The 25,876-nt window shown below is 50.2% G+C and overlaps 1 protein-coding gene across 2 annotated transcripts; it reads left to right on the forward strand.

Moving 5' to 3' along the window:
- FBXO21 (F-box protein 21) lies at window positions 1–24,963 on the forward strand. 2 transcript variants are annotated; one of them, XM_027661469.1, is made up of 12 exons: window positions 1–206; window positions 2,900–3,035; window positions 6,183–6,277; window positions 8,236–8,357; window positions 9,711–9,857; window positions 10,723–10,856; window positions 11,101–11,237; window positions 11,617–11,793; window positions 12,525–12,657; window positions 15,109–15,299; window positions 16,763–16,920; window positions 20,218–24,963. In XM_027661469.1, exons 1-12 carry the CDS (start codon window positions 1–3, stop codon window positions 20,394–20,396), a joined length of 1,815 nt encoding a protein of 604 aa, XP_027517270.1. In that variant the 3' UTR covers window positions 20,397–24,963. The 2 variants fall into 2 exon arrangements, with proteins under 2 accessions (XP_027517270.1, XP_027517271.1); XM_027661470.1 differs by lacking the exons at window positions 1–206; window positions 2,900–3,035 and adding an exon at window positions 3,863–4,146.
- Window positions 24,964–25,876: the final 913 nt, after the last annotated feature.

Here is a 25,876-nt window from a genome sequence, read left to right on the forward strand (position 1 = left end):
ATGGCGGCGGCGCAGGGCGCGGGCCCGGCGGGGCCCGGCGGCGGCGGGACGGGCCTCACGGACCTGCCGGGCGAGCTGCTGGAGCTCATCCTCTGCTGCGACGTGCTGGGCGCCGCCGACATCGGCCGCGTGTCCTGCACCTGCCGCCGGCTGCGCGAGGCGTGCCAGCCCCGCGGGAAGGTGTGGCGGGAGCGCTTCCGCCTCAGGTGCGCACGGCGGGCACGGCCCGGCCCGCCCGGGGCTGCGCTGGGCAGGGCAGGGCAGAGGGGGGGACCCGCCGGGGGCTCGGGGGAGCCGCGGGTGGTGCCCGCGGCCTCCCGGGCCTGGGAAGGCCGGCGGTGATCGGGGCGGGGGGGTGGAAGTGCAGCCCCAGCTCCCCATCCCCGTGTCGCTTCCCGGCTCCAGCGGGTGCGCGGGGAGCCCCTCGCGGGCCGGACGAGCCCTGCGGCGTTCGGGGTGAAATCGTGGAGCGCTTCGGGTGGGAAGGGGCCGTAAAGATCATCCAGTTCCATCCCCCCCTGCCGTGGGCAGGGACACTTTCCTCTAGGCCCGGCTGCTCCAAGTTTATCCCACCTGGAACGCTTCCAGGGATGAGGCAGCCACAGCTGCCCTTCCGCACTTCTAAAAGGGCTTCACAAGGCTGCCTCCCCTCCGAAATCCCGCGGGGTGGGACCGGGCTGTGCCTGCTGCTTGCAGGAGATCTGTCCTGCAGCCCCTTCCACACCCGGGATCCTGCACTCCCCAGATCCAGCCGGGATCTGCCAGTGGCACAGATCAGATCCATGTGCTCTGGAGTTGTGGCTTGGCCTCCCTGACCCCGACAGCACCTTCCAGAACATCTTCCAACACCTGCCCCATCACGGGACTAATCCTTTACAGCAGAAGGGTGTTTATTTGTGGTGCTTTGAGAAGAACTGTTTCCACGGGTACCAAAACCCTTGGGACGGACTTCTGCTGCTGCCGAGTTTTGTCTCACCCAGGGGCACTCACAGGGTGCCTGGTGGGGGTAAAGCTGTGTTGTAATCCCTGAAGCTGTTCACATTTTGGCTGGGAATGAAGCAGGGGGGTGACATTGCTGATGCTGTGCTGCTTTCAGCAGTCCTGGAGGCACCACCACTCATCGCTGTGGCCTCCTGCCTCTCTAGGATAGAACTTTCTCATCTGTTACCTGCTTTTTTTTGGTCTGTTCTGGCACGGGAAAAGTAGGCAAATTGCTTTCTCTAATTGCCACTTGGCTTCTAAAATGTAGCATGGCCCAAATGAGAGGATTATTCTCTTTTCACGGGCGAAAAAGGCCTGTTGAACAATTACAGCTTCCCCAGATCACCAGACCGTGGCTTGGGATTGACTTTCACCGATTCAGTGGCTGTGTTTTCTGGGAGTTTAGCTCTGGTTGGGATCCAGCAGCTGGAATGGGATGTGGTGGGTGATTAGCACACTCTGCTCTCCTCCTCTCTCCTTGGTAATGGGACTTTTGGCAGGAGGTTGCACGTTGACCTTGTTGTCCTGGCCGGATTCCATCGCGAGCAATTGCACTTTGTCTTCCTAAAATTCCCAATATCATTTCAACCCAAGAAATTACCCTTTCTCATCCCAAAATAAAGGATTGTGATGGTTATTGTGGGGTGGCTGCGTTTCAGCAGTAAAAGAGAGGCCAGGGATTTGGGTTGTTATATAATTTGAGGTTATTTGACTTTATTTTGTAAAGGCAGTTGCAGGGCAGTTTAATTATTAACTGGCAGTGAAATATCTTCCATGTGGGGTCAAACCCACCTGTGCATTTTGGTCACTGGTAATAATTTTTATACGGGAGTAGTGATTTAAATATTTGGCCTTCTCTCTATTTATCCAAGTCAATATGTATGTAATCTGGAAAGAACCTCAGGTAATTTAGTGATAGTGATTTAAACATCTCTATTTATTAAAATAAATAAATAAATAAATAAAGATAGATAGATAGATAGAACCTGAAAAAAAAAATCAAGGCAGTCCCTGTGACTGAAGGAAAATGTTTTATATAAACCAGTAATAATTAACAGAATTTCAAAACATGAAATAAAAGTCCCAGTGAATTGTAAGAGACCTTTCTCTCAGCTTTATTTCCAAAATATTTTCATCTGTGCTGATTCTTCCTCCTGTTTCTCACACAGGTGGTCTTGGAGTCTTCACAGCAGCCTTGGGAATTGCTGTGCTGCCACATATTTTATGGCACTCCCACTTTGTTAGAAAAGGTGCTGCTGACAGCCCCCAAAACACGACCTGGAGTTAGACTTTGAGTTGAACCTTGAAATTCTTAATAAAGTGTCTTCAGTTTTTGGACTTTTAGCCTCAGTAAAGCGGGTTGGGGAGGTTTTTTTACAGGAAAGCTGCGAGGTTTTTTTAAAAATAATTATTTATTGTGCCAAAAAATGAACTGGAAAAGCATTCTGCTGTCGGGGTTGGACTACAGGGTTCTGTTTTCCTCCAGTAGATGTTGCCACCAGCAAGGGCAGTGGAGGGAGCTCTGCTTTGTGCAGCCTTTTAATTGGACCCCGAGGTGGTAGCAGGAACACAGGACAGTGTTTGGTGCCAAGTTGGCTGACATGGGATACTTCTTTATGCTGAACTCTTTTAATTATCCAGCTGAAGCAGTTAGGATATTTAGATGCTGAAACCCTGGCGTGTGAGCCTCTGAAGGTTTCCTGTTGGCAGGCTTTAGGAAATCTGACTTTTAAATAACCACGGAGCTGAAATCGGTGGGTTCGTGCTTCGACGTTTGGGTCGGTTTTACACAGTTACCTTTGAAGCTGGGCGGTGTCTCAGCTCCTCAGTGGTTACAATAAGCAGCATTTTACAGCTCTGGGGGCTCTCAGGGCTCTGAAATCCTAATGTTCCTGTTCCTTTGTGTCTCCTGGGGTAGGTGGCCATCCCTGCTGAAGTACTACAGCCACACGGACGGCGTGAGCTGGCTGGAGGAGTACAAGGCCCGGCACAACGCGGGGCTGGAGGCCCAGAGAATTGTGGCTTCGTTCTCCAAAAGGTTCTTCTCAGAACACGTGAGTCCTCTGCGTGTCTGTGCAACAGCCTGGCCACTTGTTTTAGTAGAATCATTATTAGAATCATTAATGGAATCATTCAGGTTGGAAAGGCCCTCTGAGATCATCAGGTCTGACCGCTAATCCAGCACCGCCAGGTCCACCACTGAACCACGTCCCCAGGTGCCACATCTGCAGATTTTTTGAACACTTCCAAGGACAGTGATTCCACCACATCCCTGGGCAGCTTGTTCCAGTGCTTGGCAACCCTTTCAGTGAGGAGATTTTCCCTAATACCCAACCTAAACCTCCCCTGGTGCAGCTTGGGGCTGTTTCCTCAAGAGCGGCTGAGCTTTCGTGTCAGGAGGTTGTGTTCTTAAAAAGTTCTTAAGCCATTCAAAAGGTATTTATTTCTCAGGTGGTTTTGCCTTTTAAAAATTATTGTTATTATTATTAGGAAAAGGGGCACTGACCAGGCTCCCCAGGGCAGTGGGCACAGCCCCAAGGCTGCCAGAGCTCCAGGAGGGTTTGGACAACGCTGTCAGGGACAGGGTGGGATTGTTGGGATGTCTGTGCAGGGCCAGGAGTTGGACTGGATGATCCTTGTGGATCCCTTCCAACTCAGGATTATTCAAAGATTGCACTTCCTTGATTTTAATCCATACTTTTTCTCAGTTTATCTTGTCTCTCTCTTCGCATCGTCTCAACTGTGCGGTCAGAAATTTCGTATTTCCTCACTTTGTGTGCAAATTTTAATCCACAGCCAACAGGGGACAGAGGTCAAAATCCAAAGGTCCAACACACATTCTCTGGTTGCATTTTCAGCTTTAAAATCTCTCTGCTCACGTCTGTGTGTTCAGACCCAGCTCTGGGAACTTCTGAAGGCCGGGGTGGTTTGTTGACACGCAGCACAGCCCCGAATTCCTCCCTGCAGACCTTGAGCAGGGCTGTGTTCTGGGAGCTGTCACAAGGCATTTGGAAGCAGGGGCAAGGCACAGCAGGGTCACTCAATTGGAAAGGATGTTATTGAGGTTCTTCACCCAGCCATGACACCGAGATGCTGTTGTGTTCAGTGGGAAAAAGGTGGAAATGTGGTGTCTTGGGGAGACTTGACTCGCACGTGGAGCAGCAGATATTTCATTGTCCGTTTGCTTAGTTGGTGGCTGTGGATTTTGGGCAAGTTGTACGGTTGGGTGAGCCTAAAATTCTGTGAAATAAGCATAAATGCTGCCTGGAAACGTGGCTGAATTTAAAAGTTCACACCAGAGCCACTATAGAATCATAGAATAGATTGGGTTGGAAAAGACCTCCAAGATCATCAAGTCCAACCCCTGATCCAACTCCAATTACTATATCATGGCACTAAGGGCCACGTCCAATCTCTTTTTAAAAACCTCCAGGGATGGTGAACCCACCACCTCTCTGGGTAGGGCCGTTCCAATGCCTGGTGACCCTCTCTGTAAAGAATTTCTTCCTAACATCTAACCTAAACCTCCCCTGGCAGAGCTTGAGCCCATGTCCCCTTGTCCTATTGCTGAGTGCCTGGGAGAAGAGACCAACCCCCACCTGGCTATAACCTCCCTTCAGGTAGTTGAAGAGAGTGATGAGGTCGCCTCTAAGCCTTCTCTTCTCCAGACTAAACAACCCCAGCTCCCTCAGCCTCTCCTCATAGGACTTGTGCTCCAGTCCCTTCACCAGCCTCGTTGCTCTTCTCTGGACCTGCTCCAGCACCTCAATATCCTTCCTGAACTGAGGGGCCCAGAACTGAACACAATACTCCAGGTGTGGCCTCACCAATGCAGAGTACAGGGGAAGGATCACTTCCCTGCTCCTGCTGGCCACACTGTTCTTGATGCAGGCCAGGATGCCATTGGCCTTCTTGGCCACCTGGGCACACTGCTGGCTCATGTTCAGCCTCCTGTCAATCAGCACCCCCAGGTCCCTTTCTGCCTGGCTGCTCTCCAGCCACTCTGTGCCCAGCCTGTAGCGCTGCAGGGGGTTGTTGTGGCCAAAGTGCAGGACCCGGCACTTGGCCTGGTTGAACTTCATCCCGTTGGAATCAGCCCATGGATCCAGCCTGTCCAGGTCCCTCTGCAGAGCCCTCCTGCCCTCCAGCAGGTCGACACTCCCTCCCAATTTGGTGTCATCAGCAAATTTGCTGATGATGGACTCAATCCCCTCATCTAAATCATCGATAAAGATGTTAAAAAGGACTGGGCCCAGCACTGACCCCTGGGGGACACCACTGGTGACCGGCCACCACCCCTCTGTATCTCCTGTGCAAAAATATCGTGGTCCGGTAGAAAATTCCCTTAAGATACAGGAGACCTGTGTTGAAACCCTCTCCCCTGACTTTCAGCAAGGGTTGGCAGGTAGTGTCTCTCCTGGAGAAGGTGGCTGTGGGGCCAGTGGGGTATTTGGTGTCTCTTGGCTGTTCTCTCCCACTGTAGCTGCAGCAGACACACATCTGTCCGTGGAGAATTGTCAGAGCATTAACTGGGAAAAGCAGCTCCTGGATTGCTGTTCTTTTAATCACGTATGCAAAGACTTCTGAGAGACCATTAAGCAATACCCAAAGGCCTGATAATGAGAATCATCTCCTGTGGGGCAAGAAACTGCAGCTTGATTCCCTGCTTAGAACTCAGAGGAAGAGACTTTCAGCCCATGTCTTATACCGAGAAACGAATTTTTTTATAGTTCAACCAGAAACTTTAAAAATAATTCTGAATTCTGGAAGAAAATAGCTGTTCTTAATATAGATGCATAAGTGGTTGATTCAAAAAATAAAGGCTCCTGCCTCTTCATTCCTTCCCCCAGGATTAATCTTAGGCACTGAGGTTCAACCAACCACAGGCAAAAGTTGATTCCACTTTAAAATGACTGCATGAGATGAGATGTGCTTGTGCTGGTCCCTAACCCACCCTAGGAGCCCCAAATGCTGTAGAATTTGGCTCAAATTGCTGTAGGATCTTACCAGGGCTCTCAGTGGATCCTTGTAATAAATCCATGAAGTACAGACTGTGAGTATTTGGTGAGCTGGACATTTTTAAGGTCTTGCCTGGATTTGAAAAAAACAGGCCAAAATTGGGGTTGAGACTTTTTTCTGCAGTTCTCTTCTGCTGAGAGGAATCTGTTGTGCTCTGCATAACTCCCTGTGTGGTCCCACAGGTCCCCTGTGATGGATTCAGTGACATTGAGACTCTGGGGTGCCCCAGTCACTTCTTTGAGGATGAGCTGATGTGCATCCTGAACATGGAAGGAAGGTAAGAGAGAGAGAGGGGTGACAAATGCCAGGAGAGCAGTGCTGTGGGGACAGCCTGACCTCAGCTGCTGTCCTTGTGCCCCTCATTAAACAACACCCCCAGGCCCACCAAGGCTGGCACATGTTCCTGTGGGTTTAATTGCAGAACAAATTGAATATTTCCAGAAGGAACCACATGAACTGTCCCACAAAAAGGAGTCCCCTGGCTTGGTGTTGCTTATTTGCTTGCCAGTTCATGCCATCTCTTGGGACCCCCTTCTCTGCAGCAACTTCCCATCCTCATGTTCCTCTTTTTATTTAAGCCTGGATCAGTTTGCTGAACTGCTTTTCAGGATCATTCCCACCAGAGGGAAACAGGAATACTTGAGGATTGCCACCTTGAAGCCACGTAGCATGAAATTACAGCTTTTTGTTTTCTTTTCCTCTTGTTGCTTTTCTTAGCTCTAGTAGGTTGGTACAATTTTTTATTCCCAAATAAGAATTTAATTCAGAGTTTAAATCTGAGTTTAATTCAGCCACTGCAGATGTTACAGTCCTGTAAATTATTCAGACAAATGAAATGGCAAGTGGGTAAATAAAACTTCTGGTTTGCACCTGCCTGGGTTTTCTCATCACCAGGATGAACACTGGGCAGGGTGAATAAGTCACTGCTTTCCTTGGAGGTTTTTCTGCTGGTTTTGGTGTGATCAAAAGCAATGATAGATTGCTCTTAATGGGGTCTAAAAGCCTTAATTAGAGGGACTGTCAGTAGAGCTTGAAAAAACCTCACTGGAATGGCAATCAGCTCATTTTTGCCTTTTCACAGCCATTTTATTACCTTTGCCATTTGAACTGGGACTGAGCATCCCTGGCTTGACGACTGGTTGAAAAGCTTCTGAGCCCTTTTCGCTGGCCAAATGCCTCCCCATAAAGCAGAATTGCTGCTAATTACCCCCTGATTAAGCTGTACTCATTGCCATTCAGCAGCATTAGGCTAAATCATTGCCCTGGAAGACATCCCAATAAAGCAGTTGTCCCTATTGAGGATCCCAGTTTATTGGAAGAGGATGAAACGTGATGGGGTTGGATTGTCCTCCTGTCCAGGAGGATGGAGAAGCCTGACTGGACCTGCAGTCTGGAGGACAGGAGGTGTAAGCAGGAAAAGAGATTTTTTTTCTGAGGAAGGAACCTGGGTTTGTTTTAAACACATGGCAAGGGCAGAGCCTGGGAAGGAGGAGGATTTTCCCTCTGGGTGTTCTCGAGGCCAGGGCTTGTTTAGATGCCCGTGGTGTGAACACCTCTGGGTTTGTCCTGTTGCAGGTGACCTCCTCCAACCTTCCCTGCACAGTAACCAGCTCTCCAGTGCTGCTTCTCTGCCTCCACCTGTTAATTTAGAAAGTGATGGGGCTTTCCTATAAAAAGCTTTGGAATTGTGTCATCTACACACCAACTGTTGATCCATTCCTGCCTTTTCAGAGCAACAGAGTTGGTTTTCCTCGGGGGAATTGTGGGTTTTTCCTGAACACTGTTGGGCTCACATTCATATCCCTCATCAATTCATTTTTAATGCTGAGAGGGTGCTTTCAGATTGACTCTGGAGGGATCCACTCAGACAGAGGGGAATGTTTTATGAATAAAATATAGGATTTTGATCAGATATTCCTGAGCTACTTTAATTAGGATCTGTGTTGTTTCCCATGATAATGCACCTACTCAAAGTTATATATTGGTGGTAAGATGAAAATCAGAGATGGTGGGAACAATGTTTTGAAAGTGCCTTACCTTGTGGGGGTTTTGATGATAAATTTCCTCTTAACCTTTCCCTTTCTGGCTGACTTTTCAGCGACAGCATTGTCAAACTCATTAAAAAAAAGCAATAATCTAAATTATAAACTCCTGTTCACCAGAGAAATTCAATCAAATGTTCACCCTTAAAATACCTGTTTGGGGCAATGCTGCTTCTTGTATTTAAATGTGCAGGAAAGGCCTCACCTGGAAGTATTATGCAAAGAAAATCCTCTATTTCCTGCGGCAACAGAACATATTAAAAAACCTGAAGGAGTATCTGCAGCGCCCGACCGAGCGACAGTCGTTCCTGGAGGGTAAGTCTTGGGCAGAAATCCCCTGTTTTGCACCTCCTGACAGCTTTCCCATCGTTGTTTTGCTTGGAAGGAACCTTCCTTGCTTAATATTTCAGCTGCCCTCGGGACTGTCCCTTGAGAACTGGGCTCTGCAAACCATGCAGGGTAGGGATGGGGAGTGGCTGGAAGTCCAGGCACAGGGTGGGAGTGTAACCTGTGCACCTGATAAGAAGAAAGAAAAGGTTTTTCTTCTGTTCATGTCTTCACTCTGGTGGATTATTCTCCTTCCCAAGCTTCCTGGGGAGAAGACAGTCTTCTGAATGCATCCAAAGCTGCCAGTGGCTGTAGAAGAGTCCCTTACTCTTGGTGTGCTCTCCAAAATGCCCTTTGAAAGAGCCTCTAACACCACAGGTGGTTCTTGTTGGTGGCAGTAGACTTTGGCTTTCCCTTCTTGTCCTTCTCCACAGTGGCTTTTTTTGGACAGCTGTTTATGTGACTTAATCATGTGGGTCACAAATAGGTGCACAAATAGTCTGCCATGAAGGGCACGTTATTAGAGCTATATTAGAGCACAGAAAGTCTTGTGAAGTTCCACCTGGCCAGCACAGGGAACACTTGAAGGGGACTAAAAGAAGCCATGGCTTGGGGCCCTGCTGAATTCCTGGAATTCCCTGCTGTGGATGTGCTAACAGAGTGATGTAGGAAGCTGGGAGAGGTATGGTCCATGCAGAATTCCTGCAGGTGTCTGCAGTTGATTCCAAAGACTGGGCAATGTGAGGCTTTGGAAAGAGCAGTGATGACAAGGAGAAGATCCTGTGACAGGGATAGGTTTGACAGAAGAGGTTTGGGCAGAAGGAAAATGAAAGTTTGTTCTGTTCCAAGCGGGGTTTTGGATAAGAAGATGGAGGGCAGGTGTGTGGAAGGGAAAGATGAATGTAGCAGAAGAGAACAAAGATGATAGCTATGGAAGATGCTGCAGGAAGAAATCAGAGCTGAAGCACAAGTGAAGTTGGGATTGTTTCAGGCTCTGAATAAAAAGCAGTGTGAGCTGGGAAGGTGCCAGGGGATGCGGTGTGACCGCAGAGCTGGCTGGTTAAGCCTGGCCTAGCAGCATACCTGCTCAGTGTACAAATCCACTGCTTTCCCCTTCAGGGTGGTGGAGGGGGGGAATGCTGAATTTAACTGGTTATTTATCGTGTCAGCTTATTCCTTGCATTTTCTGTGATAAAATCCAATATTTGGCTGCACGTTATAGACCGACGGCTCTGGTGCTCTGCTGCAATCCCTCCCTGCATGCCTGGAATGCAGAGCAGGCAAAACTAAGCAAAGAAAAAAAACTGAAGTCCTGTTTCTTATGTAGTTTGTCTCTTGCAGGTGCTGTTTTAATTGATCAGTACTGTAACCCCCTGTCAGACATCTGCTTAAAAAGCGTCCAGGCGCAGGTGGACGATATCGCAGACAAGGTGCGCAAAGTCCTGCGGACCAAAAACCCCCGGCACCCCAGCTTGGCTTCCAAGGCAGGTACTGTACAGAAAATGAAGCTTTCCTGCAGCTCTGGGTGCAGGCAGACAAGGGGAAGCAGCTGTTGAGTTGTGGCAGCTTGAGGAGCTGTTGTTCTTTATCCCCTGGCAAACATATTCTGACGTTTGCTTAAACCATCAGCCGGGAAAGAGCTGTTTGTTCAGCCCCAGAGACCTCCCAGCCCAGGGTTCATCCATCTGATGCTGTCTGAGCAAACAGAACTGGGAGGGGAATTCATTCTTTTTCCCATTTATCCCTGAAGTCTTAATAGTCCTGATATCTGTAGCAGAGCTGTAGGCAGGGAAACAACCTCTTCTCTGCAAGTCCCAGAAAAAAGGTGCATGTTTTAACAGCTCCAAAGGTCAGTGTGTTCTCTGACATGGTTGGAAAATTATCTTAAGCTGGAATAGCTGTTATTAAAGTGCATCAGTCTAATACATAAAACCACTTGATTGAATTAGTGGTGCAGTTAGCAATTGCTTGCTTTTATTCTGGTCTTTGAGTGTGGCAGTGGTAGGAGCCATTATCACTTCTCAGCTTACTTTTGTTTCTTTTTAGGGGTAAGGGTATCACTGTAAATCATTTATAAGATGCAGTTAATAACAGACCCTCTAACAGTGCTTCCTTCTGCAGTAATGACACGTTCTAAATACTCCTAATACAGCAATCCTTGATTATGTGGGGCTTTCAGGCAGAAAAACAGGCTCCTCAGAAAAAAAAGATGCTTTTTATAAACACTCTGTGATGTTTTCCTGGCTTTCAAGGGCAGAGTGAGTCCACGTGAAGCTTTCTGGTGTGAAGATCACTGCCCAGAGGTGGAGTGCACTTGTTTTCTCAGTCTTTGTTTCCTTGCACGTGTTTTCAGGAGAGGTCTGTGTTGCAGAAGTGGAGCTCCAGCGGCAGGTTCTCGATGCCATGAACTGTGTCCTGTACGAGCAGTTAAAATACAAAGGAAACGAGCTGGATTACTACAACTCCCTGAATTCATACATTCACCAGGTACATTTTTGGCAAAAAACCCACGAGGCTGCAAGGCCTCAGATGTTCTGTTTGTGATGGTCTTTTGTCCAAGTGTGGCCAGACAAATAATTCTCTCTGAAGAACAACTCGCTGTAAAGTACAATATAATATTTTAAGGCATATTCTCTGGAGTTGTGGTGTTTTCATTTGTGAAATCACACCTTAGGGTTTTGTATCTTTTTCTGAATACCCCACGTGTTTTTCTCACCTTTGTCTCCCCCAGGTTTTGATCCGCAGGACAGGAATTCCCATCAGTTTGTCTGTGCTTTATTTAACAATTGCCAGGCAACTGGGAGTCAAACTGGAACCAGTCAACTTCCCCAGCCATTTTCTCCTGAGGTGGTGTCAAGGAAAAGAAGGGTGAGTGGCCTGCTGAATATTGAAGCCAGAAAGCATTTACAGCTCCAGACCTATATGAAAATGTGTCATTATTTTCCTCCTGGAATTATAACCTAGACAGAGGAAAAAGATGAGACCTCTAGAAAAATTTTCCCACAAAAATCAGCTCTGCTGCTGCTGAGTGGGAACAGATTTCCTGAAGTAACAGTAACCACGGGGTGTTGTTTCCCTTAGGAAAATTAGAAAAGAGAGAGAAGGTACCAGGAAATCTCTGTTTAGGGGGGAGCTGAGGAATAAATGACACTTGTTTTACAAAAGTGCTGAGGGAAGAAGAGGAATGGCTGATCCTGCTTTAGCAGCAGACCCTTCCTCACCATTTGGTTTCCTCGTGGTTTCTCAGGAGCACAGATATTTTTGACTACACCTACATCGATGCCTTCGGGAAGGGGAAGCAGCTGACGGTGAAGGAGTGCGAGTACCTGATCGGGCACCACGTCACAGAGGAGTTCTATGGAGTGGTGACTTCCAAAGAGGTCCTGCAGCGCATGGTGGGCAACCTCCTGAACCTGGGCAAGCGGTGAGTTGAGATCTTCTCACCTCTGAGGGCCCCCAGAGTATCCTGGCATCATATCCAAAATTGCCCCTCTCACAGTTTCGGAGCGAGTGCTTCAGAAAGGTGTCAGTCACCCCAGGAGATCCTCAAAATTCTGTCTGTCACAATGCATTGTCTGGCTGCCTTTAATCACCTTCACCTGAGTGGAAATAAGAATGTTTAGTAAAATTAATTCCCTTCAAGAAAATAGATTTATTTTTTTTTCCCCCTTTGTGAAAAGTTCATAGGGACTGTCCACCCTTCCCTTGAGAGCAGGGACCTTTGTTGTGACCTGGTAAGCACAACCCACATGCTCAAAGGAGCAGTTTCAGAGATACTGTTGGTGTGTAGAACATCTGAGTTTTATTTCCAAGTGCCCCTGATACTCCCTTTCCCAAGTAGCCACAGACAGAACTCACAGGAGTGAAAAGATTGCTTGAGGTGTTAAGGGAACAAAAGGAGATTTCAGCAGGGAGTGGCTTGGTGAGTGAGTTCTCTGTGCAGGATTGTTTGACAGCAGTGGAGTGGGAGGGCAGAGCCCAGCCAGCTGTGTAGGGATTTTCCTCCTGAGCTGTTGGATGTGCCCAGTCTGTGCTGGAGTGGCTGAGGGAACACACCCATACCCGTAGCATCATTTCTGGGGACTCTCCCTGTCCACTGGAGTACTGGGGTAGGGGTTGCAGAGCCTTACAACTGGGTTTCTTTTTTGCTGGCAGAGAAAGCACTGACCAGTCTTACCAGCTCTTGAGAGACTCCCTGGATCTGTACCTGGCCATGTATCCGGACAATGTGCAGCATCTAATGCTCCAGGCTAGGTTATACTTCCACCTGGGAATCTGGCCAGAAAAGGTACCTCTCCACTTGGTTGGGTGTTTTTTTGGGTAGGCTAAGCACTGTTAACACTGGGCTATTGATTTTTGGGCTGCCTCAGCTTGTGTTACAGTCTGCCACAAGTTGTTGCTGTAATAAATGCAATGGAATGAGTTATCACGTTGCAGAGAATCAATTCCTGCCATGCAGAGCAGGGAAGAGGGGATGATTCCTGCCTGCTTGTCCTAGGGGAGACTCATGAGCAGCCTTGAGTCATAATTCGTGATTTACTGCCCAAGCCTCACAGCTTATCTTGCAAACAACACTTTTAGCTGTTAAGTTACAAGATCATCCTGTTTGGTTTATGCCCAAATTGTGATCAAATTCCTGCTGGACTCCTGTAAAAGGAGCAGTTACCTTATCAGGAAACTTGAGGAAGTTATCTTTTATAAATATGACCAAAGCTGTTCTCTGGAAACTTGGCCACACAGTCTGTGGCTCTAGTGAAAAAGCAGCTTGATATTCCTGTCCTTGGAATTCTTTTTGATTATTATTACCTTTAGTGTAGCAACTCGAGTCCTACAATCTTGTGAGTGTGGGAAAGGTGCTGGGACTTAGGAGTTGTCTGGATCATCCAATTCTTTCACTGGATCAGAGAAGAAGCCTGTAACTCCAAAAAGTATAATTTCTTTAGTGCTGCAGTGCAGCAAAGAGGTCAAAATTTCCTGTGTTGCTTCAGTGAAGCTCAACTTTTGGGCAGTGCCAGTCCCAAACGTGAGGTGTGGGGAGGGGGCAGGAGTATTGGCCGGGCATCTGAGCAGAAAACAAAGCTTTTTCCACCAAATTATCTGAGACAGGACTGCTGGAAAAGCTGCCTGCCTTCCCTTTGAAGAACAGACTGTGCTGAGCTTGGAGTTCCTTTCTTACAGCAGCAAGTTTTAGGGTGACCACGGGGAAAACAGCACAGAGAAATTGTACGTGGGAAGGACTCACTGATATCAGATGGCAACTGTGCATAAATAGGGGGGAGCTCAGTAAAACACTGGAAGATCTTCCTCCCCCTTCCTGGCACTCAGGGTTGTGTTTGTGAAGCCCCAATCCTTGGATTTGCTGTCCTCAGAACACATATGGCTGAGTTTTCCATGTAGTTCTCTGCACCACGTTGCCAGGTGCAATGGAAATGGGCAAATTTGGACTTTCCAGGATAGCATCCAGTCCTTCCAGGCAGTTAACCAGAGAGAATGCTCTCTGTCTGACAGGGCAGAAGGTACCAGATTTTATAGGGGACTGCCAGATTTATGGGAAGTGATAGAAAATCTTAAAAGCCATACAGAATGTTGTCCTAAATATTTTCAAGTGGCAGTATATGAAATTCCCTCGAATGTCTGGCAGCTGTGGTTACTGTGCTAGGCCTTCCCCTTCCTGTAGGATTTTTCAGGATTTTCAGCTCCTTCTTAATTCTTCAGAGAATTAAAGTGGCCATGAAGCCTGAGCTGTGTTTTTTCTCATACCAGATTACTCACTTCTTTTTTTTTTTGATTTTTTTTCCTCACTTCTTGGCTGATGGAACCTGAGATTTCTATTCTTTTGCTGCTGCTGCTCTAAACTTAAGAGGGACCAAACCTTCCAGCATGTGATCAATGAGACAAACCTTTTGCCAGGTGCTAAAGTGTGTCAGATTTTGGGGCTGTGGCATCACTTGAGGTGTTTGATGTTGGGACAGCTCTGTGTCTCTTTTCCCAACATGTTTAGACAACAGGTTGAGGATTTTTTCCTCGCTTTTAACAAAAAACGTAAAATTTGCATCGCCCGCCTCTGACAAACTTGGCAGCAGATGCTCTGATGTTGTGCCAGAGGGTGTTGGAAGGCTGGAATTCTGGATCTAAAGCTTCCTGCTTTAAGAGCACCTTTAAAGCTGGTGTTCTTTCCTCATCCTGAGCCAGGCAGGTTTTCTGTCTTGTTCACTCTTCCAGGAGAAAGCACCACAGAGGTTATTTGCATTTCCTTCAGTGCTGCCCCGTTTTTCCCTGCCAGGCTCCCACAGACACACTGAGGAACTCTTTTAAGTTAAAATATTAGTTCTCAAGCGCAGCAGGAGTCACGTGGAATCACTTCACAGCAGCAGTTTGGGGGACTAACAACAGTACCCTCATAGCATTTCAGAAACCGTGAAAAACCCTCTCATCGGTGCCCTGTGTCACAAAATGCAGGGTGGTGAGCTGGTGTGACTCAGTTTTAAGGAGCTGCTGTGCTCACCAGTGCCCTTCCTTGGAAGCCAGGAGCTGTACAGACAGAGAAGGAGAGCACTGTGTGCAGTTTGTGCAGATTAAGCGTGGAACAAGCAGAGAGCTCAGTGTGGGAAGTTCCCGTGGCGGATCTCTAGGCCTGGGCTCTTACACACAGCTGAGCACAGCAACAGACCTGTATGTATTTATACAAGTGCTGCTGCAGGGGCTGGTTCTGAATGTCCCTTTGTTTTGGTTGCTGAAGGTCCTGGACATCCTGCAGCACATCCAGGCCCTGGACCCGTCTCAGCACGGGGCCGTGGGGTACCTGGTGCAGCACACCCTGGAGCACATCGAGCGGCGCAAGGAGGAGGTGGGGCCCGAGGTGAAGCAGCGCTCGGACGAGAAGCACAAGGAGGTCTGCTTCTCCATAGGGCTCATCATGAAACACAAGAGGTGAGCTCTGCACGGTGCTGCCAGCCCGCTCTGCACCCCCCCTGGAGCAGGAGGGTTGGCTGTGGCAGCAGCTGGAGCCGCGATGGGAAATGATGGGAAATGCCAGGCACGTGCGTCTGTGCCGTGGAGCGTGGAGGGAAATGGGAGCAGCCCTGTCTGTGCTCGCAGAGACAGAGTGTTGGCACTGCTGCTGGACTGCAGAGGGGTTTGGGAGGGGACTTGTCTGAGTCATTGGGTATCACACAGGTAAAATTTCCAGAGCTCTTCAAGAAACGTCACCATCGGTTAACGAGGGACCGTGGAGCAGAACCAACTTCAGAAGAGATTCTTATATATCCTGTGGGGGTCAATAAGCTGTCACGATCCCAGGGCAGGCAGAAAACTGGAATCCTTTATTGGGTTCACAGCTTCATATTTAAAGGGTTCAGGGTTTACATATTCAACAGGGGGTTCTACATATTTGTGGTATTAAAACTGAGGGGGTTTCACAAGGATGAGGTAAGGGAAAAAACCCAGGTTAACATTTTTGGGGTCTTAGGAATTGCCTCATGGGAAAAACCCACTTTAACTTGGGTGGTGATTTTACAGGGGGGACAGGTAACAGGAAAGCAGAGATAAAACACAATGGGTCTTCTGCATAGATTGATCAAATCAGGGTATGGTCTCTCTGGCTTGGGCAAGGCATGTGATAACATCATGCAAGGAGCCTCTTCCATTGTGCTGGAGGAGGCAGGAAGAATCCACAGTGATGAAGTTACTAAAAAGGGGTTTTTCCCCAGCTTCTGTGACTCAAGGTTTTCTGTTTAAACCTAGCAGTTTCTTTTCTCATATCTAAAATTTGGAATCCAACAGGTATTCTAAGAGCCTGTGGATCTTTCCCTGTGCTGTTATTCCCTCCTCTCCCTGCACTGCACAGGGGCTTTGTTGTTCCTGTCTGTGCTGCTCTGCCACAGTGACATGCCAGCATGGCCACTCCTCTGACTCAACAGGACATGTGGAGCATATTTGAAGGGCATCAGCAGTGACAGTTATAATACCTCTCGATTAATCCCATAAATATCCCGTAAATAATGATGCCTTTGTTTCTGGGAGCTCAGGGATTACCACGTCTGTGTGATGGCACAGAATTGCACAGTGCACTAGGGTGGTTCATTCCCTCCCTATTTCTTGTTCCTTGTTCTGCCTGGTGCCTTCCAGTCTCTTTCCTATCTTCTTTTCTTGCTCACATTTGGTTTTCCTTTGTCCTCAGCTGTTTATTCCTGTCTGTTTCTCCAGTCACTCCCAGTCATTTCCCTCCACCTCAAAATAACACGCACCATCTTCCTGAATTGGTTTTTTTCTTCCCCCTCCTCCCCGTGCCAGCTCACAGGAGGTTCCTATCCTGTTTGTGCTGTATTAGTCTGGAGGGAAAGGAGCTGGCTCTGGGGTTCTCACGGTGTTTGGTGTGCAATTCCTGTCCTTAGGTACGGCTATAACTGTGTCATCTACGGCTGGGATCCCGCCTGCATGATGGGACACGAGTGGATCCGGAATATGAACGTCCACAGCCTCCCCCACGGCCCCCACCAGCCCTTCTACAACGTCCTCGTGGAGGATGGCTCGTGCAGATACGCTGCCCAAGGTGAGCAGGAGCCTCCCTGTGCTGTGTTTGTGAGTGCATGAGGAGAAAGGGGTGCTTCGGTAACTCTTTCATGTAGAACATAAACTGTTAGCAAATGTTAGCCAGGTCCAAGGAAGGGATTCTTGCCCTGGACTCAGCACTGGTGAGGCCACCCCTGGAGTGCTGTGTCCAGTTCTGGGCCCTCAGCTCAGGAAGGACATTGAGGGGCTGGAGCAGGTCCAGAGAAGAGCAGCGAGGCTGGGGAAGGGACTGGAGCACAAGTGCTGTGAGGAGAGGCTGAGGGAGCTGGGGGGGCTCAGCCTGGAGAAGAGGAGGCTCAGGGGAGACCTCCTCACTCTCTGCAACTCCCTGACAGGAGGGGGGAGCCGGGGGGGAGTTGATCTCTTCTCCCATCAGCAAGACAAGAGGGCTGGGTCTCAAACTGTGCCAGGGGAGGTTTAGGTTGGACATTAGAAAGAAATTCTTTGCAGAGAGGGTGCTCAGCCATTGGAATGGGCTGCCCAGGGAAGTGGTGGATTCTCCATCCCTGGAGGTTTTTAAAAAGAGACTGGATGTGGCATCAGTGCCATGGGCTGGGAACCACAGCAGGGTTGGATCAAGGGTTGGACTTGATGATCTCTGAGGTCCCTTCCAACCCAGCTGATTCTATGATTCTAATCCTGCATCTTGTTTGCTGTCCATGAAATCAGCACTGTAAGGAATGGGCATTAAGGCCCACTCTGCTGTAATTTCCTCTTGCCCAAGAAGTGTCTTTAAGCGACCTTAAAACACTTGTTCATGACAAATGTGGTTGGTTTTATGGTGTGAACCCTATGGTTGCTGCTTTGAAAGAAGTAATTCAGCTTTTGCTGAAGGCTGAAGGTCTGCCAGCAGCTCTTTCTTGTGGAAATAACAGCTGTGCCTTGGACAGGACCTGGAAACAGGATCTAGTGAGGGAGCACACAGGCTTTGCTTGCAGGACCTGGTTCTGAGCAGCTGTCATTGAGACAGCACGTGCCAGGATCCCAGAGAACACAGGTAGCCTGGCTTTTAGTGCCACCTTAATAAGAACACAAGTTAATGTCTCTTTACAAGTGCAAAGAGGTGTGGAAATCTCTATATCACATGTTCTTTATGCAACATAACCGTAAGAGGAAGTTTTGATGGTCAGAATTTGTGGTTAGGACACGGGAAGAGATGTCAGGCTGAGGTTCAGAAGAAAATTAAAACAGAAAAAATGCATCTGTGATTCTGTATCTTGCCAAAAGAGTGTTTTGTTTGCCTCATGTTTGCGTTCTCCCTGTGACAGGGAGGCAGGGCAGCTGCACAGCCAGAGTGTGTTTTGCTAAGAGAAGATGTGGAAGCTGCTGGAAATGCTGGGATATAGTCAGCCCTTTCCTTAGGTGCTCCCTAGATATTCTATCCCCACAAGAAAGAGGTGGTTTTTCAGGAAGGAACACCTGTACCTTTGTAGATTTAAAGTGCAAGTGTCTCCCACTGTCCTAGAGTTGCTTTATATTCAGTGGTCCAAAAAAAAAAACCAAAAAGTGGGAGCATTGCAGCTCAGCCTGATGGTCCATATTAGGCAGGGCTTGGCCTCTCAGAGAGCCTTAAAAACCAGAAATTCTTGTGTGCCGTGGGTTGATGTTAAAATGTGCATCTTGGTGGAGACTAATCAGGTAATTGTCCACAGTGCTGCTGGGGCTGAGTCACTGCTTAGCTTTTGTCTCATGGTTTATAAACAGGCAGAATTCTGGCTGGTCCCAGGGTGTGTTTCAGCCAAGCATCCAAGTGTTCTGATATTCCTTGGGAGAACTGTCAGGTCTGTCCCTGCTTGCTGTGCCTGGCTGTTGATATCCCCTCTGAAACGTGTCCTGAGATCACCTGGGAAGGATGATTTCATAACCCCCTGACCTGACTTTGGGGAGGGAATGCCAGTTTTTTACTGGAAGACTCTTAAACAAATCTGCATGTGGAGTTTAATCTGACCAGCTCAGGAACAACACCGAGCTTGTTACAGGTAAATGGAGCTCAGCTTGAGGCCTTCCTGTCGATGTGATTCCAGAACACCTGTGTCATGCAGCGAGTTTGGTGCCTGTGTTTTGTATCCCTGGCTCAGAACTGCTTGTCAGCACATTTGGGAGGCTCCCACCTTGTGCTGAGCTCGCTTGTCTCAGCCTCTCCCCCCCTGCTTCTCCCTGTGCACAGCTCCCTGCTCAGCCCTGCTGCTGCAGAGCCCTCGGACTGGGAATTCTTTTCCGCAGTGGTGCAGTATCCAGAGAGGTCCTTTGCAAGCCTGTAGGACTGGACTGCACCACTGCTGAGGGATAGAAAGCCCTTGTGCTTCTGCAGCAGCTTCAAAGAGCCTGCATGGATTAATAGGAATTCTCTGGGCTCTCTGTAGTGAACGGAATTTCAGAGACAGATTATTCTGGAATGACATTCTCTGCATCACGTCTTGTTCCTGCCCTGGCCAAAGTCAGGCTTTGACACTTAGGCAGCTTTTTTTTTTTTTTTTTAATAGATAATAGTTCCTGTATTATCTGGCACTGTGCTGGAAAAAAATTACATCATTTGGGGACTGCTGCAGGGCACCTGTGTGGGATTTACTGCCAGTCCTCCTGCTCTGTGCTGACCCTGCAGAGCAGAGCAGCCCTGGGCCGGGGTCACCTTTGGGTTTTAGTGTTTGTTTAACTCTTGTGCCTAATCAGGTTGTCTTGTAGTACAGAGGAGGAAATGGGCTGCTCTGGGAAAGAATCAACCTGCCTTTCTTAGGAACTTTCTTCGGTTTAACTTGGGGAAGTTTGGGTTTAGAGCAGTTGATTTTGCTGTGAGATGCCCAAAACCCAGGCTGGGCACTTGGCATGGTGGAAACACGGGCTGAGCAAGGAAGCACTTGGCTCCTCTGCCAGGACAACCTTGTGCAGGTGGGCTCAGCTTGGAGCATTTGAGGAGGGTCACTCCCAAAGCCGATCTCCCGTGGGCCGTGAGGGATCAGAGCTCAGTGCAGCAGCTGCTCCCTGCACTTACCAGAGTGGGAGCAGCATCCAGTGTCATCCAGCAGCAGCCCAGTGTCAGGCATAAAACAGTTCTCATGCCACTGGTAAATGGGGTCACTTAGGAGGCGAGGCTCTGTGCCCCCTCAGACTGCCATACTCCATGCACATTTTCCTGGATTAGGGCTTTTTTTTTAATTCAAAGCACTGAGATTTGGTGTTTCTAGAGCCAGAAACAAGGCCCTGAGACAGGCCCAGGGTTTCTTGCCTTGCACTAGCACCATTTCCTGTGGTGATAACTGATCCTTTCCTTTCCTGGCAGAGAACCTGGAATACAACTCCGAGCCTCGGGAGATCCCTCACCCCGACATCGGCCGCTATTTTTCCGAGTTCACCGGCCTTCACTACCTGGCAAATACCGAGCTGGAAATTCGGTACCCGGAGGATTTGGAGCTCACACGAGCCACGGTTCAGAAGATCTACAGCTCAGGCAAGGAGTGAGTGCAGAAGGCAGTGTGAGGACAGAAGCAGCTGGAGTGTAGCTTTACCCTCTTGGCAAAAACTTGCGTGGAAAGCAAGTTCGGTGACAATCCTTTGGCTTGATAATGCATTGAAAACTGCATTGAACTTTGAAACTGGTGCTACAGCATCTTCCCCTTGCCTGCCTGCCCGTTCTGGCCCGAGAGGCACAGGGACATGTTGGCAGTTGAGGCCAAGCAGAAGGATCTTGCAGGGACAGCCATGCCAAGGAAGCACGTGGTCCTTCGGGAGGATCTGCACAAACTGCTCGTCCTGTGCTTGTCTTGCCTTAGGAGGTCGACACAGTGAGATCCCTGGTGTGGAACGTGGAAGAACCCCCTCTTCCAGAGAAGGAAGTTGCTTGTCCTTGCAGTACTGTGGGGTTTTTGTTTGGTTGTGTCTGTTTGCTTTGGTTTTTAATGTATATCCCACGCAGGTGATAGTTTTTAAAGTCTCTTACGTTTCCCTGTCGTCCTCTCTGGTCTGAGTTTTTGGTCAGGTTTTGCTTCACCTCTGTAGTCTGATTGTTCATAGAGCTACTGTCCCAATCCTGAATATCCTTCTGGGCCTGGCAATATCCTTTTGGGCCTGGGAAAGAGCCCCAGCAACAAAACCAGCAGCAGTGAGGCTTCTGGGGTGGCAGGCACTGGGTCCAGTGGCCACCTTGCTGAGGACTCGGACTCTCCTAAAGCAGAAGAGGAGCTTCTCGTCCTTTTCCACACCTGCTGAACACACCCAACCCGTGTTTTGTGATCTGTTCATCATGTGTGTCCAAGGCAGCACCTGTGGCACGGCCTGAGTGCTCCCAGGACACTTTGGAACCTCGTGGCACTTTCCTGGGAGCCTTGGGGCCAGTGCCACAATGACTTTGATGAACAGGGAGCTGCCACTCGCTGCCTCCTCCAATCTGTAGGTATTTATGCAATACATTGGAATTATGACTGGAAACTGGCCAGCCCTGGAGTCAGCCAACCTGTGTATGGAAACAAGATGTTGATTCCTGCAGCTTGAGGCCTTCTTCCTTTTTGCCAAAAGAGACTGGATTCTGGGGGAGCACAGACTTTGCTGCCTGCAAGGGAAGAGCTTTAGCAGCTCGAGGCACATGAATTTTAACATGACTTAAGGCCCAGAGAGAACCACAGCAGAAAAGGTTTTCTTCTGGGTCCAGGGGTGCAGAGTGACAGTGTTTGTGCATATCTTTGTGGTTTCTGAAGCAGTGTGTGTAGAAGTAGCTGCAGCTCCTGTCACTGTCCAGTTGCAACACAGTAGTTCTCTCAGAGCTGAGAATTAGGTCCCTGTAGAATTAGGTGGATGCTCTTAAGCTCTTGTAGCACTTCAGGTGAAATCACAGAGCCCTGCCCTAAAACAATGCTTCAACTGCATGTCATCCTCCTGCAGTCCTGGTCATGCTCCTGCAGTCCTCATAATGCTCCTGCAGTCCTCATAATGCTCCTGCAGTCCTGGTCATGCTCCTGCAGTCCTGGTCATCCTCCTGCAGTCCTGGTCATCCTCCTGCAATCCTGGTCATCCTCCTGCAGTCCTGGTCATGCTCCTGCAGTCCTGGTCATGCTCCTGCAGTTCTGGTCATCCTCCTGCAGTCCTGGTCATCCTCCTGCAGTCCTGGTCATCCTCCTGCAGTCCTGAGCACTGGCTGTGTGCAAGAAATAAACACTCAAAGCCCAGCACGTTGCCCCTGGAGTGGTGGTGATGCTCTGCAGGGACCCCGGGCCTTCAGGGGCAGCAGCCTGGAATGTGCTGGGGAATGGGGAAGGTGCTCTGCTCCAAGGGGAACTGTGAAGGATTATAATCATAGAATCCCAGAATAGTTTGGGTTGGAAGGGACCTTAAAGCTCATCCAGTTCCCAAGAGCAGGGACACCTTCCACTAGAGCAGGTCTGCACTGAAATGACCTTGCAGGGAGGGAGGAACTTCCATTTTGAATCAGGGTAGGGAAACCTCGGACAAAAATCTTATAACCCATCCCTTGTTCTCGAGGGTTGAAGCAGACCCCAGCCCTCCAGCCCTTTTTGGGGTTGAAAGCAGATCCCAAAAGATTCCTAGCAGGGGTGCCAGGTTGGGAATGGGGCTGTGGAGTCCCAGGGTTGATGCTGGTAGCTGAGAACAGGCAGAGCAGGGTTTGGGCTCCCTATTCCCAGTCCCAGCTCTGGATGTCACCGAGTTCCCTTGGACTATGCCACATGGGCAGTCTGGTGACATCTTGGCCTCTCTCAAGTGCATCAAGGGAATTTTACCAAGCTCACAGGAACCCTCAGGTGCTGCCTGAGTGCCAGGTAGAGTCGTGCCATAAAAAAAACACAGGAGCCAATGGAAGCCACACAGAGTTCCCCTGAAAATTGGTGCTGGCCACTGCTTCTCTAACCCACATGAACACATGCTGTGTGCTTAAAGCCAGGGGTCCCAGAGCAGCCAGCAGAGCCCATTATATCCCTCTTTTGGGGCCACTCTGTGTTCATACCCCGAGGAGAGTCTGGTCAAGGAGGAAGTGGGGGAGCTGCTGCTTCCTGTTTCCAAGGGGAGTGTTGTGTGCTGTGAGGGACTGGGTGCACAGGGCAGCCCAGCAGCCCTGTAGCTAAATCCTGGGCCCTTTGGCAGGTGTTCTGTGGAGGAACTGTGTCCTCAGACAGCTCTGCTTTGCTGTGCTGCCCACGCCTGGCTGTGGGTGTTGGTGTTGGTGTCACCCGGACACAGCCTTGGATGTGCCAAATCTGGAAGAAACTTGAGGTGTTTTCAATAGGCACCACATAACACCAGCCCAGGGTCCAAGTCTGCTTTTGGCACTTCAGGCAAACACAAAGTGTGTAAAGCCCCCCTGTTTGTTCCCATTTGGTTGGGGTGGCCCCTCTGCCTCCTGTGCTGTTTGCTCTGGGTTGAGTTTTGCTCTTGGTGAGGAGGAATTCCCTGCTGAAGTATCTGCAGCTGTAGGAGGCTTCAGCCCAAGCATCCAGGGTGGCCAGGGAAAGCTGGAAACCCCCAAGGGATCCCTCTCTGTCCCTGCTTGAGCGGCCTCTTGGAATGCACATCAGTTCCTGCAGGCTGCGCATCCCAGGTCTGCATGGAGGGAAACGCCTCTGTGGGACAGTGGGGTGACATTTGCTGTTTCCCTGTGCCCCCTCCCCTCCTGGCAGCACAGGAGGGGGTTTCCACAGTCACCTTTTCCCCAAGAAGACAGCAGTGGATCCCAAAAGTTCCTTGTGTCCATGAGTAATGTCCGGGTCCACGTCAGTGTTCATGTTACAGATGGTGCCGATGCACACAGTGTGCAGTTTGTCCTGTCTCTGTGGGGCTGTCCAGGAGAAGGGATGTTTTCTGGAGAAGGTGGAATTGCCTCCCTCCTCTCCCACCATCCAACCAAGTGGAAAGCCTGGCCAGGTTCCCCAGTGCAGTGCCAAAGTCCTCTGGTCCTGCATCCCCTGGGAGCAGAGGGGTGAATTTCCTGCAGCTCAAACCATCTTCTCCCTTCTCTTTCCATGTCATTGGCCATCTGTCCTGGGAACAGAACAGCCCAGGTTAAACCTGGAGAGTGAAGGAAAAACAGAGTGGGGGAAGAGGAGGCTGGGAGGAGGCTGGAGGGAAGGAGGAGTCACTGTCTGGATCCTTAGGAAAAGGACAGGGAGCTGAGCAGCAGCCGTGGGTTGGTTCCCAGCGGTGCCGCTGGATCCGGGGACTCAGGGATGTTGCAGGGAGCACCATTCCCGGGTTTCCTCTAGCAGGGAGTGAGGCCTGTGGGCAACAGCATCCGTGGGAGGTTTGTCCACCCTTACAGGCCAGTGTCTTGTGAGAGAGGCTGCAGAGCTGCTCCCAGCCCTCCACCAGCAGAGTGTGTTCCCTGGGACAGTGGTGGTGCCACATCCTCTTGGGAAGCCCTTCCAACCCTCCCACACCCATCCTGACACGCAGGACCAGCAGGAACATTCTTGGAGCATCCTGACACAGCCAAGGGCTGGGAGTGTGGCCTCTGTGACAAACCATGAAGTTTGTCACCAGCCTTGGCAGGAAAACCAGGCGCCAGGACCCTCCAGCCCTGCCCGGGGCCAGCAGAGCGCTGTGTCCTCTGGGACAGGGGGTGAGGAAAGGCTGGAGAAGGGCTCCTGGGATGTCCTGGTCCCTTCCAGGCCACCTTCACCTGCACACCGGGTTGCTCAGGGTGTTGTCCTGACTAGTTCTGAGCATCTCCCAGGGCCATCCCAGCTCCGTGGGCCCTGCCAGCCTCCCTACTGGCTCCTCCCCCGCAGAGGACACAGGGACTGTGCAGGCAGGGACAGAATGGTGCTGTGTTACCCTCCCTTCTCTGGGCTGGAGGGGCCTGAACCAAACCAAAAGCTGCATTTAATGGAAAACTGCCCAGAGGGTGCAGAGTCCCAGGGCCCCCGACACAGCTGAGGTTGCAAGATGGGGACATCTCTCCTTTCTCCTTTTTTATTTATAAACAGGTATTTTCCTGGATCTGGGACAGCTGGAGGCTGGAAATGATTTGATCCCTTTCCTGTTTATATTTGGCTTAAAAAAATAAACGGCACTGACTTGCTACCCCCTCCCACGGTGTGCTGTGCTTTCTGAGCTGCCTCCCAAACCCCCTGTGTGCTCTTCCCTGTGCCCGTGGGAGGCTGACGTGGCCCTGCCAGTGCCAGAGCCCGGTCTGGCACCGAGGGAGATGGTGACAGAATCACCCACCTCTGCACCAAACCTGCCTCCTGCTGCCACACCCTGGCACCACAGCCAGGCTGTGGGGGGGGTCCTGTGTCACCCCTCTGTCTGTGCCCCCTTGCCCTGTCCCCATCCCGGGGGTCGGTGCAGCCCTGGGCAGTGCTGGGGGGGGAAATGGGCTCAGGTGGGAACCGGGGGTTCTCCTCGCTGGGGGAGATCCCGGCCCACATTCCTGCAGCCAGGCTGGGCAGGGAGTGGGACACACTGGAGCAACTCCACACCCTTCTCCTGGGGAATGGTCTCCGTGCAGCGCCCAGAGCCACGAGTGGGCACAGCCGGGGCTGCGGGTGCCACCAGCTCATGATGGGAGTGCCCCCGCCTCCAGGGGGTCCTGCCCAGGCCGGGCCCTTGTCACGGCCCTTCACTCTGGAGTCTGAGGGCTGCAGGAATGCTGACCCTGGAGCCTAGGGCCGGCTCTGTGTTAACCCTGGAGCCTAAGGCTGCCTGGGCTGTTCAGTCTGGAGCCTAAGGATAGCTCGGTGTTAACTCTGGACCTAAGACTGACTCGGTGTTAATTCTGGAGCCTAGGGCTGGCTGGGCTGTTCAGTCTGGAGCCTAAGAACTGCGGGGTGTCAACCCCGGACCTAAGGACGGTCGGACGTTCACTGTGGCCCCAGTGCCGGCTCAGTGCTCTCTGCCCCGGTACCGGCTCGGTGTTCTCTCTGCCCCCATGCCAGCTCTGTGCTCTCTCTCTGCCCCCGTGCCGGCTCTGTGCTCTCTCTCTGTCCCCGTCCCGG

This window comes from Corapipo altera, unplaced genomic scaffold (genome assembly GCF_003945725.1).
Source record: "Corapipo altera isolate COAL_440 unplaced genomic scaffold, ASM394572v1 150, whole genome shotgun sequence".
Taxonomy (NCBI): Eukaryota; Metazoa; Chordata; class Aves; order Passeriformes; family Pipridae; genus Corapipo; species Corapipo altera.

What these genes read in the sequence shown, in the direction of transcription:
- FBXO21 (XM_027661469.1), top strand. Translation starts at nt 1, where the DNA reads ATGGCGGCGGCGCAGGGCGCGGGCCCGGCGGGGCCCGGCGGCGGCGGG. An exon ending in CAGCTTGGCTTCCAAGGCAG is followed by an intron (nt 9,858 to 10,722) that starts GTACTGTACAGA and finishes ACGTGTTTTCAG; the next exon opens with GAGAGGTCTGTGTTGCAGAA. An exon ending in TGGGAATCTGGCCAGAAAAG is followed by an intron (nt 12,658 to 15,108) that starts GTACCTCTCCAC and finishes TGGTTGCTGAAG; the next exon opens with GTCCTGGACATCCTGCAGCA.